Here is a 14601-nt window from a genome sequence, read left to right as displayed (position 1 = left end):
ATGAGTGATTTCATGAAGTTAATAATGTTAACTTTGAATGAGCATTATATCAATGTCTCTGTTGCTTTTGAGCCATGTGTTGTGGCTGAAATACATTTACATGTAAAATGGTAGGGGAATAATATTACATTTGTTTCTGATGAATTCTGCAACCTCAGGCGTGTTATTTCTGCAAAGGATAGAAAATACCAAATTTCGTCATTATTGCAATATTGTGTGTTGCCAAGTTCTGCCACTAGGGAGCAGTATCATCTATCAACTCACTCTGGCTCTGCGCTTTGTATAGTCTGGATGAATGGGATGTTCGTTACCACATGAGAGGGAGAGTTTGCAGAATGCATTTTATACACTAGCAAACACAGAAAACCCTGGCAACATTACCATAGTGGAATAAACCTTGGCTCTGGTCTTGTGACTACTTGCTGATGGCCTTGAGCAAGCCACTTCCCTTGCTAAGCTTCCTTATGTAAAATGAGGGAATTGACCCAGATTAAACTCATTTCTGATTCTAATTTCTTCAGCATCTAAACTTGTCTAAAAGCAAACTAGTATAAAGGTCTTTTGATGGCATTTTGTGGAATTCTACTTTGCTTCTTTCAATCAGCTTGTGTTTCTGGATATACAGGTTCACTAGCCTATGCATAATTCTCTCTCTTTTTTTTCTTTTCTTGGAGGCGTATTGTATTTCTTTATAAATTCATTCTTGTATATGTATGCTTGTCACCTCAAAGGAAATTGGCTTAGAGTTTGTGCTTGGTTCACATCTACAGCAAAGAGAAAATGCAATTTAGCTTCCTTTATTCTCAACTTTGGTTTCTCTAGAAAAATAAGCCACACTGTATTTGAAAATTATAGCTATCCTTATCTGAAACTAAGATGATTTCTTCTAGATCTATGGTTAATGCAAGTGGTTTGTCACACACAACTTGTATTCTAAATACTTTGCCTCCAAATAAACTTTTACCTATTTTTAGGAATGAAAAACAAAAAGTCAAGCTTTAGGGAAGATAAGTTCTTGAAATCTGACAGTTTACAGATAATGTCAGAATATGATTGCAAGAAAAATGACATAAAATGTACATTAACATAAATCTATAACTGCTCAACTTGATGAAAAATATCACCATAAAATTCTGCCATTACTGAATCAACCGATATGTTTTTTTATGACATTTTTGTGAGAGTGAATAAATTATCTGAGAATGTGTTTGCATCAAAAATACAGAATTTTGTAATAAACACATAAATCATCCAAGCATTTTTCAGCAAGATGCCTGATCCGAAAATGGGAGGGCATTCATATTAATTTCCCCCCTTCCAGCCTCGTTCTAGATATGGTACCTTAGAGCTCTGGATAGTAATGGGGAATCATCAGTGATGGAAATGTAGGCGAGGATGCTGTACATAAAATAACTCTTCTTGAAGAAGTCTTCTGTACAACCTGCCCCACCCGCAAAAACCTCAACCTCTATGAGCCTTGCTTTCACTGAAGTCTGCTTTACAAAATGCTCATATTTTTGTAGTCACGGGACCCAACATTCGCTATAAAACAGAGCACTAACTCAATCCTGAAAAATGTGTTTTCCTTGCTCTCTCTGAGGAACTGGTTTGTTTCTTGTAATGGGAAATTCGTATCACATAAGGAAGCTTGATTCCCTTTTTGCTTAGACTATCAGGTAGCTCAGAGGCAAATTAACTGTTTAATTATAGTAGAATTTAGTGATGTGTGCCTGAGGATCTTACATTTTATCTTTATTTTAATTATGTCATCTATGTAGATTTTCTTCTATTTTATTGTTCAAGCTTTTATTAACTAATATCTTTGTGAACTGAGGCAAAGGGTAGATAAACATACAGATAGAGGTAAACAGACATATTGATATGTGGAATAATGGTCGAAGAAATTTCTGCAGTCAAAGCAGTGAGGGTGGATGCCCATAGTGAACTGTGAATAAGATGGCAATTATAAAGTTCATTTCTCATCTGATTTCTCTCCAGGACTCATTTCCTCATGAATGCCTACAAAGCACATTATGATGACTGAGGTCATTTTTGCAACAGTTGATTGTGGTCTGGTCTGTGATCCCTCTATGTTTCCCGTCCCTTTCTCTGTTAAGAGGAGTGAAAATACTTTCTCTACATAATTCACCAGGTGTTGTTCTTTAATGCGCTGGTTAAAGAAAAGGAGAAGGGGCGGGGCGCAGTGGCTCACGCCTGTAATCCCAGCATTTTGGGAGGCTGAGGCGGGCGGATCACGAGGTCAGGAGATCGAGACCATCCTGGCTAACACGGTGAAACCCCGTCTCTACTAAAAATCAAAAAATTAGCCGGGCGTGGTGGCGGCGCCTGCAGTCCCAGCTACACCGGAGGCTGAGGCAGGAGAATGGTGTGAACCCGGGAGGCGGAGCTTGCAGTGAGCTGAGATCGCACCACTGCACTCCAGCCTGGGCGACAGAGCGAGACTCTGTCTCAAAAAAAAAAAAAAAAAAAAAAAAAAAAAAAAAAAAGGAGAAAGGGCGGGTGCAGTGGCTCTCGCCTGTTAATCCCAGCATTTTGGGAGGCCGAGGTGGGTGGATCACGAGGTCAGGAGTTTGAAACCAGCCTGACCAACATGGTGAAAGCCCGCCTCTTCTAAAAATACAAAAATTAGCCGGGCGTGGTGGTGGGCATCCCTAATCCCAGCTACTCAGGAAGCTGGGGCAGGAGAATTGCTTGAGCCAGGGAGGCAGAGGTTGCAGTGAGCCAAGATCAGGCCACTGTACTCCAGCCTGGGTAACAGAGCGAGACTCTGTCTCAAAAAAAAGAAAAAAAAGAAAAGAAAAATTAATAAATTAAATAAATAAATAAATAAATAAATAAATAAATGGAGAACTCAGGTTAGGGGTCTTACTTAAGGTCACACAGCCTGGGAGTGTGCCTTAGGTTTTGGCTACTCTCTGTCCCCTTTTCACTGCGCTGGCACTTCCTGCTATGAGTGTCTTCCATTTGCCCTCCAGAACCTCCCTCCACCTTCACCTTCCTCTACACTGCTCTCCGCCTGGTGACACTGACCAGTAGGGACACACAGGTCCCTGTCCTCTCGTTTCTAGTTAGGTTTAGCCATTGGGAAGCCCTAGCAGGAGGTCACAGAGAGGTTGGAGAGAGAGATGGGGGGTTTACTCCCTTGGCCCCCTCCCCAAGAAGTCTGCCTGGGCTGGTGGTGTCCCAGGACCAGTGGTCACTGCTCCCCTGCAGGCGGTGGGCTCCTTGTAGTTTTCAGTAACTGTTCCCTCATCCCTCTTCACCTAGGGGTGGGGCTAGCCCCGCTGCTGTCAGCCATGGTTCTTGCACCGTTCTTTATTCTTCCCCCTATACCACACTCACCTGGTAAGTAGTTTCTTTGCCATACATTTCCTTCAATGATCCTAATTTGAGTATGCTGTCTATTGCCTATTGGGACCCTAACTGGTACACTTTCCCATTAAAGAAAAGATGGCACTAATAATACGTTATAGATGGTACCATTAGACACATGAAAGGTGAATTTGATATGTTTCAATTATTGGGCAAAGTGAATCTTGGCATTGTCATCTTTTCCAATCAAGCATCATAAAAGGAGATAGGGGCACGGGGGAAAATGATGAGAGAAGCTATAATGGATACAATACCATTAAATGTCTGGCTTATCTTCCATTTATGCTTCTAGCACTACTGAAATTGATTATTTGCTTTCAGGCTCGTACCTGTATTTTCGTCTTCAAATTGAGTTGTTTTGCCTCAGGCCTTAAAATCTGTTTTCATATTAATTAATCAATGTTTTAAAATTAGATTTCTATCTTGTGACTTTTCTGAGGGTATGCTTGGAGAGATAACATGATTATATATTTAATGCAATCCATATGTTTCAAAACAATTCATTTCCAAAATTGCACAACAAAGAATGTGAATTTTTACAATCAATTTCTTCATCAAGAAGGTAAGGCAATAAAAAGACATAAAGTGTGTGAGACTCTACTAAAATTAGTAGTTATTTCCTGAAGTGTAATTCAATAGATCGCCTTGTGTAAGGGCACCCATGACCACGAACAGCAATGCAAGACAATCTTAGAAGCAAAATACATGTTTCCATACTTACATTTTACACTTTGAGTGACATGACCTTACCTTTAATGTTTTGGCTTCTGATGTCCTTGGAAATGGGCTTGTCCACCTGTAGAAGACAATGTGGCACCATTATCTCTTCAGCTGTGACTATGACCCCATCTGATGTCTTGACACTGTCTGTGGTTAGGTTCCCAAGGATAAAGTCATAAGGCCCCGGGCTCTCTGGTTTTCAATGTATGGTTGACTGTCAGCAAACACATATAAATACATGCACCTCTGCCAATGAAGGGTGCGGTGGCCTGAGTGGTGTTTGGTATAATAACACGCAGGGTTGAGAACCAATCCTGCCTCTATTGCTGGCTTTGGAAAAGACATTGAGTATATTATGAACTTCAGATTTTTCATCTTTATCATAGGAAAAATGCTCATCATTCATGTCCCTGAGTTAACATGATGATCCATCTATGGGATCAGGTACATGAAAGCAACGAGGCAGGCAGGTCAGGGTATGGCCTCATGGGAAGGCCCGGGTTAGGATTCCACCTCCAGCTCGTGCTCACTGTGAGAACATGGCAAATTACTTAGCTTCCGTTTCCTGAGGTTTCCTCATCTGTGAAATGGAGGTAACAAAGGCACTGATACCCTTTTGAGGATGGGAGGATAACACAGAACACAGCATGTACTGTGCCAAGAACACAGGTGTCGCTAACCACACTGAATACATGTATCACTATTAATATTATTAAAGACATTAGTGAACTATTAAGGGGTACTCAACTGGAAGACATAAGGGTGAACAAGATGAAGATCATAAAGGGTTCCCTATGTCTTTGAAAACCTTTAAGCCCAGGTAATATTAATATTAGGGTTTTAGTATTAGTCTTTTTTTTTCTTTTTTTCTTTTTTTTTTTTTTTGAGACGGAGTCTCGCTCTGTCGCCCAGGCTAGAGTGCAGTGGCGCGATCTCAGCTCACTGCAAGCTCCGCCTCCCGGGTTCAGGCCATTCTCCCACCTCAGCCTCCCAAGCAGCTGGGAGTACAGGCGCCCACCACATGCCCGGCTAGTTTTTTGTATTTTTAGTAGAGAAGGGGTTTCACCGTGTTAGCCAGGATGGTCTTCATCTCCTGACCTCATGATCCTCCCGCCTCGGCCTCCCAAAGTGCTGGGATTATAGGCGTGAGCCACTGCGCCCAGCTAGTATTAGTCTTTATTGGCACCAGGTTGAGTTGGGCAAGGTGGGTCAGGGGTTCGTTGAATCCCCCGTTACCTCTTATCCTCTGTGGAACATTGAACCACAGTATTTATGCCTGGAAAGGTCATGGCCCTTCTTCTTTTGGTTATATCTAGTTAGGGGTTGAGTGTTGGTTGGATTTTTTTTTTTTTTTCTTTATCGTGGCTATTGTCTTCTTCATTGCATCATCAGCTTCCAATTTCTCCAGGGTTACCTTGTGGGGACTGGGGTGCTGGATTTTTTTTTTTTCAATGTTCTTGTGCACCTTGATCTTTTAGTCTTCCCTGTGTGCCTGCCCCACAGATGGAGTTTCTCTCAATGCTCATGCCCCACCCTGCATTGTTAGCCTAGTCATGGAGGCAGGAGAGGTTCCCGTTGTCTCCACTTTAGGTGAGATTTGCTACCTTAGGTGGGACTGCTCCGAGCAGTCCCAAGAAGCAGTATTGGTACAGGATTCCTTAGCCCAGGAATATTTCCTATCCCTCCCCTGGGGCAATTCCCAATTCCTATCAAATAAATATTTACTAGTACCCACTAATATGTCTGTGGCAATGCTACATTATGAGGGAACAAAGAGAAATACCAGCTTGGATTCACAGGTACATTGTAACAGAGTTTTCAGTTTGGGTACTATTGAGAATTGAGATTTGGGGTCAGAAAATTCTTGTGCCTTGTAGGATGCTTAGTAACATCTCTGTCTTCTACCCACTAGATGTCAGTAGCACTCAGTCGTGACAACCAAAAATGTCACCAGGCTTTGTCAAAAGTCCCTTGTCGGGGGGGACAAAAACTTTCCACGGAGAACCACTGATCATAATGCAACATGTACCAGGTGTGGAAGACTGCATCACATGCCTTCCTTCGTAAGACTCCTCCAAAGGCACTGGATACATTCAGAGACGCAGGTCTGCGTGTGTTTGCACCCTGCGCTTACCTCCATCTGACCGCTTCCTAGAACGTGGAAACTGCCCATCTAGGTCACTGCCTCCTTCCTTAGACTGTGGACACTGGCTCACCTTCCTACCCCCATTGCTAACCATAGTGCTCGGTAAACAGTACCTGCTCAATAAATAGAAGGATGGGTAGTGGTTTAGGGCAAGACAGTTGTAACCCACTGAAGCAGTCTCGACAAGAACTTGCCTTTGTAAAAATTATTGAAGATCCATTTCTTTTTTTCTATTTTTTTTTTTTTTCCTTTGAGACAGGGTCTCACTCTGTCGCTCAGGCTGGAGTTCACTCTGTCACCCAGGCTGGAGTGCAGTGGCACGATTTCAGCTCACCACAGCCTTGACCTCCCGGGCTCAAGCAATCCTCCCACTTTAGCCTCCCAAGTAGCTGGGACTACAGGCGTGCATCACCATGCCCAGCTAATTTTTGTACTTTTTGTAGAGATGGGGTTTCACCATGTTATCCAGGCTAGTCTTAAACTCCTGGGCTCAAGCAATCCACCTGCCTCGGCCTCCCAAAACATGGCGACTACAAGTGTGAGCCATCATACCTGGCTATCCATTTCACAGATAATCTCAACATAAATGTGCAGAACAAGTAAGAATCAACTCCTAGGAATGAGATTGTCACAAAAAAAGATAATCTGATTGCCATAAATATTTGATGTTTACAACATTGATTACAAAAGCAAAACTCCTCCCCCCGCCCCCTTTTTTTTTTTCCTGAGACAAGGTCTTGTTCTGTCACCCAGGCTAGAGTGAAGTGGCACAATCATGGCTCACTGCAGCCTCGATCTCCCAGGCTCAGGTGATCCTCCCATCTCAGCCCCCAGAGTAGCTGGGACTACAGGCGTGTGCCACCACGCCCAGCTATTTTTTATTTTTCATTTTTTTAGAGATGAGATGTTACTCTGTTACTCAGGCTGCTATTGAGCTCCGGGGTCAAGGAATTCATCCACCTCGGCTTCCCAAAATGTTGGGATTATGGACATCACCTACTGCACTTGGCTAAAACGCCCTCTTTATCTGAACTGAGGCCAAACACTTGTTGAATTTGTAAGACAACTCCCCTCTGAAATTTTGCTCACCTTGCCCTATCCTTTTTCCTCACATGATTTCATTTGAATTAATGTGCTGAGATTGTAGTTCCACCTGCAAAGTGATCTAGCCAAAGGAAGAAACTTATTTTTAACAGGAAACTACAAAGATGATTTGAAGGAACAGAAAATGTAAGAATAAAGGCTTAAATCCTGGCATAGTTGTTTTTTTAAAAAAATCAAATGAGAATTATTCTTTGTAAAAAAAAGGAATTCTATTCATGAAGCCTTACCTGTATAAAAAGGGATTGTCAGTCATTTACAGGGAAAGTTCAGCTCAGCTTTTTTAGTTCAGCGTTCTCTACTTTATAACCAGACCAGAACTGTGTCTTCAGCCACTGGTCCAATCTCTCTGGAATTCTCGTTCCCTGGCCACGCTTTTTGCTCTGGTGATGAGTGTCCTGAAATGCTGTCCTCCCTCTCAGACAGCCCCTGGGGGACTGCCCTAGATGCAGATCTTGATGATAGCAGCAAATAGTAGCAGGAAAATAGAAGAATTTTGAAGGCCAGACTGAGAAAGTCTTCTCTGTGAACAGAAGTTGAACTGGGGAAAGAATGGGTCTCTTTTCCTGCTAAACAGGTATTTATTTTTAAAGCTTGAGTTCAAATGATGAAAAGTATGTTATTTTGAAAGTATGTTATTTTGCATTCATTTAACCAGTATCTGTTGAGAACCTCTTACAAAGGCACCATGCTAGGTGTGGGAGCTAAAATAGCACCTGACCTCATAGAGATGTCCTCTATGGACAGATTGCTTTATGCTTCAGGCTGGAAGCACAAAGATGCATTTCTTGGGTCTTATTGAAGATCCATTTCTTTTCTTTTTTTCTTTCTTTTCTTTCTTTCTTTTTTTATTTTTTGAGACAGGGTCTCACTCTGTTGCCCAGGCTGAAGTTCAGTGTTGCTATCTCAGCTTACTGCAGCCTTGACCTCCCAGGCTCAAATGATCCTCCCACCTCAGCCTGGAAGCACATGGAAATAGTGTGTTTTCTATGTATTACTACAACAGTGATGGGATTTTATAGCTAAGACCATGAAGGCTCAGAGAGAGTAACAGGTCCAAAGGCACAGAGCTTATAAAATTGGAGCCATTAAAATGGGAGTGATATTCATCTTTCAAGTTTTTTTGTTTTTGTTTTTGTTTTTGAGATGGAGTCTCGCACAGTCGCCAGACTGGAGTGCAGTGGCATGATCTCAGTTCACTGCAACCTCTGCCTCCCAGGTTCAAGTGATTCTCTTGCCTCAGCCTCCGGAGTAGCAGGGATTACAGGCGCCCGCCACCACACCTGGCTAATTTTTGTATTTTTAGTAGAGACGGGATTTCACCATGTTGGTCAGGCTGGTCTCGAACTCCTGACCTTGTGATCCTCCCACGTTGGCCTCCCAAAATGCTAGGATTATAGGAGTGAGCCACCACCCCGCCGCAAGATTGTTTTAAGGATTAAATTTCATTTGATTCTTTTAATCCAATCTCTACTGAGGATTTTTTTCCTTGATCTTCCTTGTCCTGTATTATCATGATTTTTTGAAGCACACTTCCTTATCTACTGTCTATCTATTGTGTATTTATTTATCACTGGTCTACCACTAGCATGTATGTTTCACGAGCACAGGGAATTGGCCGTTCACGGATGTGTCTTTAGAGTCTATAATTGTGTCTGATCCTAGCAGGCACCGATGACAGTTCTTGAATGAATTTGTTGAGTGAATGATTGAAGTGTTTAGCTTCAATCATTGCTGTGCCCGTGTAAAAAGGAAGTGTTTGATTTTTCATCACTCATCTTGTTCCTTCAGTCTCTATCAGATATCTTCTGTGTAAATGGTCGGTGTTGCTTGGTAAAATTTGTAGTTTCATTTTTCTGTCCAAATTAACAGAAGCCCTCAAGTTAAACAGACGATGTGAATATGTAATATGTGAGGAATATTCAAAAGCACGTTAATACTCATTAATAACTGTGGTGCAAACTAAAAAAGAATAGTGAAATCCCTTTTTAAAAAATACTACTGAAAAAGTAATAGCCAGTTTTGGTGATATTTCTAAGGAGTGGGCCTTCCTAAACAGAGTTTCTGGGAAGGTAAATGGAAACAATTTTTTAGAAAGGAAATTTTACAGTACATACTCAAAGTCTTTAAAATGTCTTCACTCAATGGTTTAGTAAAATAATTGAAAATCCCGTAACGGGTTATGCTTTATCTATAAAAATTATGCCTGTGAATGCTTGTTTATCACATGGGAAATTGTTTTATACCAGAACTTAATGTGAGAAGAAAAATAAAGCAGGTATATACTGAACAATGAGACTTCCCTTGTATGACAGATATGTGCATAGAAATACTGACAATGGCTGGGTGCGGTGGCTCACGCCCATAATCCCAGCACTTTGGGAGGCCAAGGCAGGTGCATCACGAGGTCAGGATTTCGAGACCAGCCTGACCAACATGGCGAAATCCCATCTCTAACAAAAATACAAAAATTAGCCCGGTGTGGTGATGTGCACCTGTAATCCCAGCCACTCAGGAGGCCGAAGCAGGAGAATTGCTTGAACCTGGGAGGCAGAAGTTGCAGTGAGCCGAGATTGAGCCACTGCACTCCAGCCTGGGTGACAGAGCGAAACTCTGTCTCAAAAAAGAAAAAAAAAAAAACTGATAATGAAGTGTACCAAAATGTTATGACTGATAATTGCAATCCCAGGGGGTGATCATTTGTATTTTATGCCTTTCTGGTTTAAGAAAATTAAGTGTTAGCAAATGTTTTATTAAAAATAAAATTCTATGTATGCACTTAGGGCATTTGCATTTACTAGTTTTTTTCTTTTCTTTTCTTTTTTCTTTTCTTTTTTTTTTTTTTTTTGAGACAGAGTCTCACTCTGGCACCCAAGCTGGAGTGCAGTGGTACAAAATTATCTTTTGTAGCTTCCAAACAGTATTTTGAAATAAGCATTGTAGGATTTTCTGTTTTTTCCTGTTTGGCAGATAAAGTTACAAGGAGGCTTAGAGAGGTTTCATGACTTACTTATTACCTCCCCACTCATGATTGACTTATTACCTCAACCACGTTGGGCTGAGACGCTGGGCAAAATCTTACATTATGATCAGAAAGATTTGAGTTCATGTTCTTTCTCTGGAGAGTGCGATGAACGTTAGAGGAGATGCATGTGAAAGTCCTTAGCCTGCTCTCTGGCTCACAATCTTCAACACATCTGAATTCTACTCCTTTCTAGAGGCAGCGCCATGATGCTACCAGGCATAAGAGTCACCTCCCATCCACCTCAATAAGCTCGACCTGCTCTTTCCCTAATGAGATGGCCTGGGGGACAGGAGATGCGGCAGTTTCTGGCTGGTTAGGAAGAGCCCTACACATGTTTGGGTCACAAGGTCCAGCCTTTACTCACTCTTTCCAACCTCGTCTGTGTGTTCCAGGTCTGCTGTCCAATAGGGATAGAGGTCCTGGTGTCTAACGGAAGGGGAGTGTCCATTGCAACCTTCAAATAGCGTGTATCTGTGCAACCAGAAAAATATGAAAGTCATACCTTACGTGGACTCAGCACACTACAATTTCCAAAGTATTTGCACATCTACAAACTCACTGGATCATTACAATGTAAGTACGAGGCAAGCAATTCTGCTTTCATTTAACAGAGTAGGAGACTGATGTATGAAGAGAAGAAATTGCTCTTCTCAGTGCACACAAATAAATGCCAAAGTTTGAACTTGAACGTTCTTCATTTTCTCATTCATCTTAGAAATTCTATAATTCTTGCAAGATTTGAGCTATGGCATGCCCTTTAAAAATCTTACTAGATCCCACCCAGCCACACCCCATGCCAGCTCTCCTTTCTATATTACACACTTAACATATTCTATCACATTCATCGGTTGAGCTACCTGTTTCTGCCACGAGACTGCACCTTCCTGAGGTAAGGATCATGCATTGTTTGTCTCTGTGTCCTCCGATCAATCCTAACATGGAAACTGGCACATAGTAGATGCTCAGTGAATGCTTATCGAATGACTGAACAAAAAAAGTCATCATCATTTACAAGATGACTTTCTCCAAATACACTTCTATAGATTCATTTTAGTGGTTCAGGCCCTCAGAAATCGTGAATGCTTCCTCTTCCCCCTTACAATAGGGTGCTTTATCTCAAGGAACTTGCTGAAGCTGCCCTTTGTGCTACAGTTAGAGACAGAGGCGGGTGTGAAATTAGGTCCTCTTTATTCTTAACAATTGCAGCTTTGCTGCCATGCCCTGCTGATGCTCTTAGGCTGGCTGGCTGGCTGCACAATGAATTAACCAAGTTAAAAAGTCTTTTGTTTTCATTCTACTCCCCTCTATGCAGACCTCATTTAACATTTCCCATGCTGCCGCATCCCTGCCTACCCACCCTCCGTTATGCTCATCAGTTGTTCCTAGGGCTCACAGAGAACATCATGATAATAATGGTGAGGATTACAGATCTCTGCCTTGGTACCAGGTCCTCTGGTGAGAACTCAACATGCATCATTCATGTAATCTTCAAAAGAGCTCTCTGGGGCAACTTCTATTATTATGTACCCTGTTTTCAGAAAGAGAAAGTGAATTGGAGAGACTTTCTCAAGGTCACACAGCTAGTAAGTCATGCGGGCAGATGTTAACCGAGGGTTGTTTAATTCAGAAACCGCACCTTTAAATAGTGTGCAATATGGCGGCGTGTATATGCATCTTCTTATTCTAGGCAGACCCCTAAACGTTACCTGCATATTCAGATTCCTTTATAGGCCGGGCTGGTAAAATTTTAATTGACTGCCGCGTCTCTTCCATCCGAAGCTCAGGGTCATCATAGTCATCATCTTTGTGGCCTTTTGCTCCATCCAGGACTGCAGCAAAGTTTCTTTCCTAAGCAAGTAGTAACATTCCAGTGATTCAAAGGAAGACACAGTGTTGACAAAGACAGGCTACAGTGCTGGCTAGAGAAGTGGGATAGACTTTCTTAGCTGCAAGTAAAATATTTAAGAGTCTAGGTTCTGGGATCTTAAATAGAAGTTTAATTCTTGTGCTAGTGAGAATTCTAAAGATATCTCCCAATATTCCCATCTCTGATTACTCAATCAACACTAATCTAGGTGCTGCTGTGAAGGGATAGTGCAGATGTGATGAAGGTCACTAATCAGCTGACCTTAAAATGGGAGGATTATCCTGGATTACCTGGGTGGGCCCAGTGTAATCACATGAACCCTTAGAAGCAGAAAGAGGACCTATTTGCAAATAAGATAATCTTGTATTTAAATAATTCACTAAAAAAATTATTAGAACTAATAAATGATTCCTCAAGGTGTCAGGATACATGATTAATATACCAAATTCAGTTGTATTTCTATATGCTAGTAATGACAATTTATATTTCTATAAATTAGTAATAAACTGAAAATAGAAATTAAGAAAATGGGCTAGGTGCAGTGGCTCATGCTTGTAATCCCAGTGCTTTGGGAGGCTGAGGTAGGAGGATTGCTTGAGGCTAGGAGTTTGATAACAGCCTGGGCAACAGAGTGAGACCTCATCTGTACGAAAATATTTTTAAAAAGGAAACAGTTATATTAGCATAGCATCAAGGAGAATAAAATATATGGAAATAAATTTAACAAAACAAGTGCAAAACTTGTACTCTGGAAACTGCAAAACACTGTTGATAGTAATTTCAGAAGACCTAGATAAATGGAAAGATGACCAATGACCATGGATTGGAAGACTTGTTAAAATAGAAATACTTTGCAAATTAATATACTGATTTATTTTGCAGAAACTGACAAGATAATCCTAAAATTCTTATGAAAATAAGAAGAACCAATAATAGCCAAAACAATCTTGGGTTAAAAAAAAAAAAGATAAAGTTGGAGGACTAACACTTATTTCAAAAGTTAGTACATAGATGCAGTAATTGAGACAATGTGGTATTGGTAGTAACATAGACATGCAGATAATTGGAATATGATTGAGAGTCCAGAAATAAACCTTTACACTTAGGGTTAATTGATTTTTAAGAAGTGTGCTAAGACAATTCAATGGGTAGAAAGAATAGTCTTTCAACAGATAGTCCTGAGACAACTGGATATCCACATGCATCATAGTGAAGTTGAACCTCTTTTCTATATCATATGCAAAAATTAAATGCAAATGGGCCATGAATATAAATGTAACAGCTAAAACTATAAAACTCTTAAATATTGGAGTAAATCTTCATTTCTTGGCTTAGGCAATGGTTTTTTAGATAGAACAAAAAATACAAGCAATAAAAGAAATAGATAAATTGGATTTAATTAAAATGAAAATCTGTGTGCTTCAAAAGACCACAAAAAATAAAAAGGCAACTGTGGAATGAAGAAAATATTTGCAAATCATGTATCTGATAAGCAGCTTAAATCCAGAATATATGAAAAACTCTTGCAATGAAATGATTTAAAGATAAATAACCAAATTTTAAAGTGGGAAAAGGATCTGAATGGATGTTTCTTCAAAGAAGATATACAAATCATCAATAATCCCATGGAGAGATGCTGTTAAGAAAATGCAAATCAAAAGCACAATGAGATGTCAGCCATACACCACCAAGATGATTTAAAAAAAGACAGATAATAATCAGGGCTGACAAGAATGTGGAGGATTTGAGACTCTCATGCATTGCTGATGGGAATGTAACAGGGTACAGCTACTGCAGAAAACACTTTGGCAGTTCCTCAAAAGGTTAAACACAGAGCTACCCTATAATCCAGCAATTCTACATTCATGCAAAAAGTAGTACACGTTTATAGCAGTATTATTTTTAATAGTAAAAAAAGTGGAAATAACCCAAATATCCATGAACTACTGCACAGGTAAATAAAGTGTTGTATAGTCATACAATGGAATATTATTCAGCAATGAAAAGTAATAAAGTATTGATGTATGCTATAACATGGTTGAGCCTTGATAATATTATGCTAAATGAAAGAAGGTAGTCATATACAAAGTGGAATGTTGCATGATTCTGTTTATATGAAATGCCCAGAACAGGAGGATCTATAGATAAAGAGTAGATTAATATTTGCCAGCATCTGGGGGAAGAGGGAACTGGGTTTCATTTTGAGATGATAAAAATGTATTGATTGGAGTGATGGTTATACAACTCTGCGAATATACTAAAAAACCATTGAATTATACTCATAAAATGGGTAAACTGAATGACATGTAGATTTTATCTCAAAAAACCCCTGTTTTAAAAAGCAGAAGA

At 40.5% G+C, this 14601-nt stretch overlaps 1 protein-coding gene across 2 annotated transcripts in view; it reads right to left on the bottom strand.

The window, feature by feature from the left end:
• The window catches only part of CLNK (cytokine dependent hematopoietic cell linker), a 248402-nt gene that overhangs the window by 64385 nt on the left and 169416 nt on the right, over positions 1–14601 (bottom strand). For both annotated transcript variants that reach the window (XM_008017899.3, XM_008017900.3), the window contains exons 6-8: positions 12092–12233; positions 10750–10856; positions 4144–4189 (exon numbers count right to left, since the gene is read on the bottom strand). In XM_008017899.3, coding sequence (XP_008016090.1) covers positions 4144–4189; positions 10750–10856; positions 12092–12233 — 295 coding nt within the window. The remainder of the gene's footprint in view (positions 1–4143; positions 4190–10749; positions 10857–12091; positions 12234–14601) is intronic.

Source organism: Chlorocebus sabaeus, chromosome 27 (assembly GCF_047675955.1).
Source record: "Chlorocebus sabaeus isolate Y175 chromosome 27, mChlSab1.0.hap1, whole genome shotgun sequence".
In the NCBI taxonomy this organism is placed as follows: Eukaryota; Metazoa; Chordata; class Mammalia; order Primates; family Cercopithecidae; genus Chlorocebus; species Chlorocebus sabaeus.
Note: the sequence above shows the minus strand (reverse complement) of the source record. Positions and strands in the feature narration are given on the sequence as shown.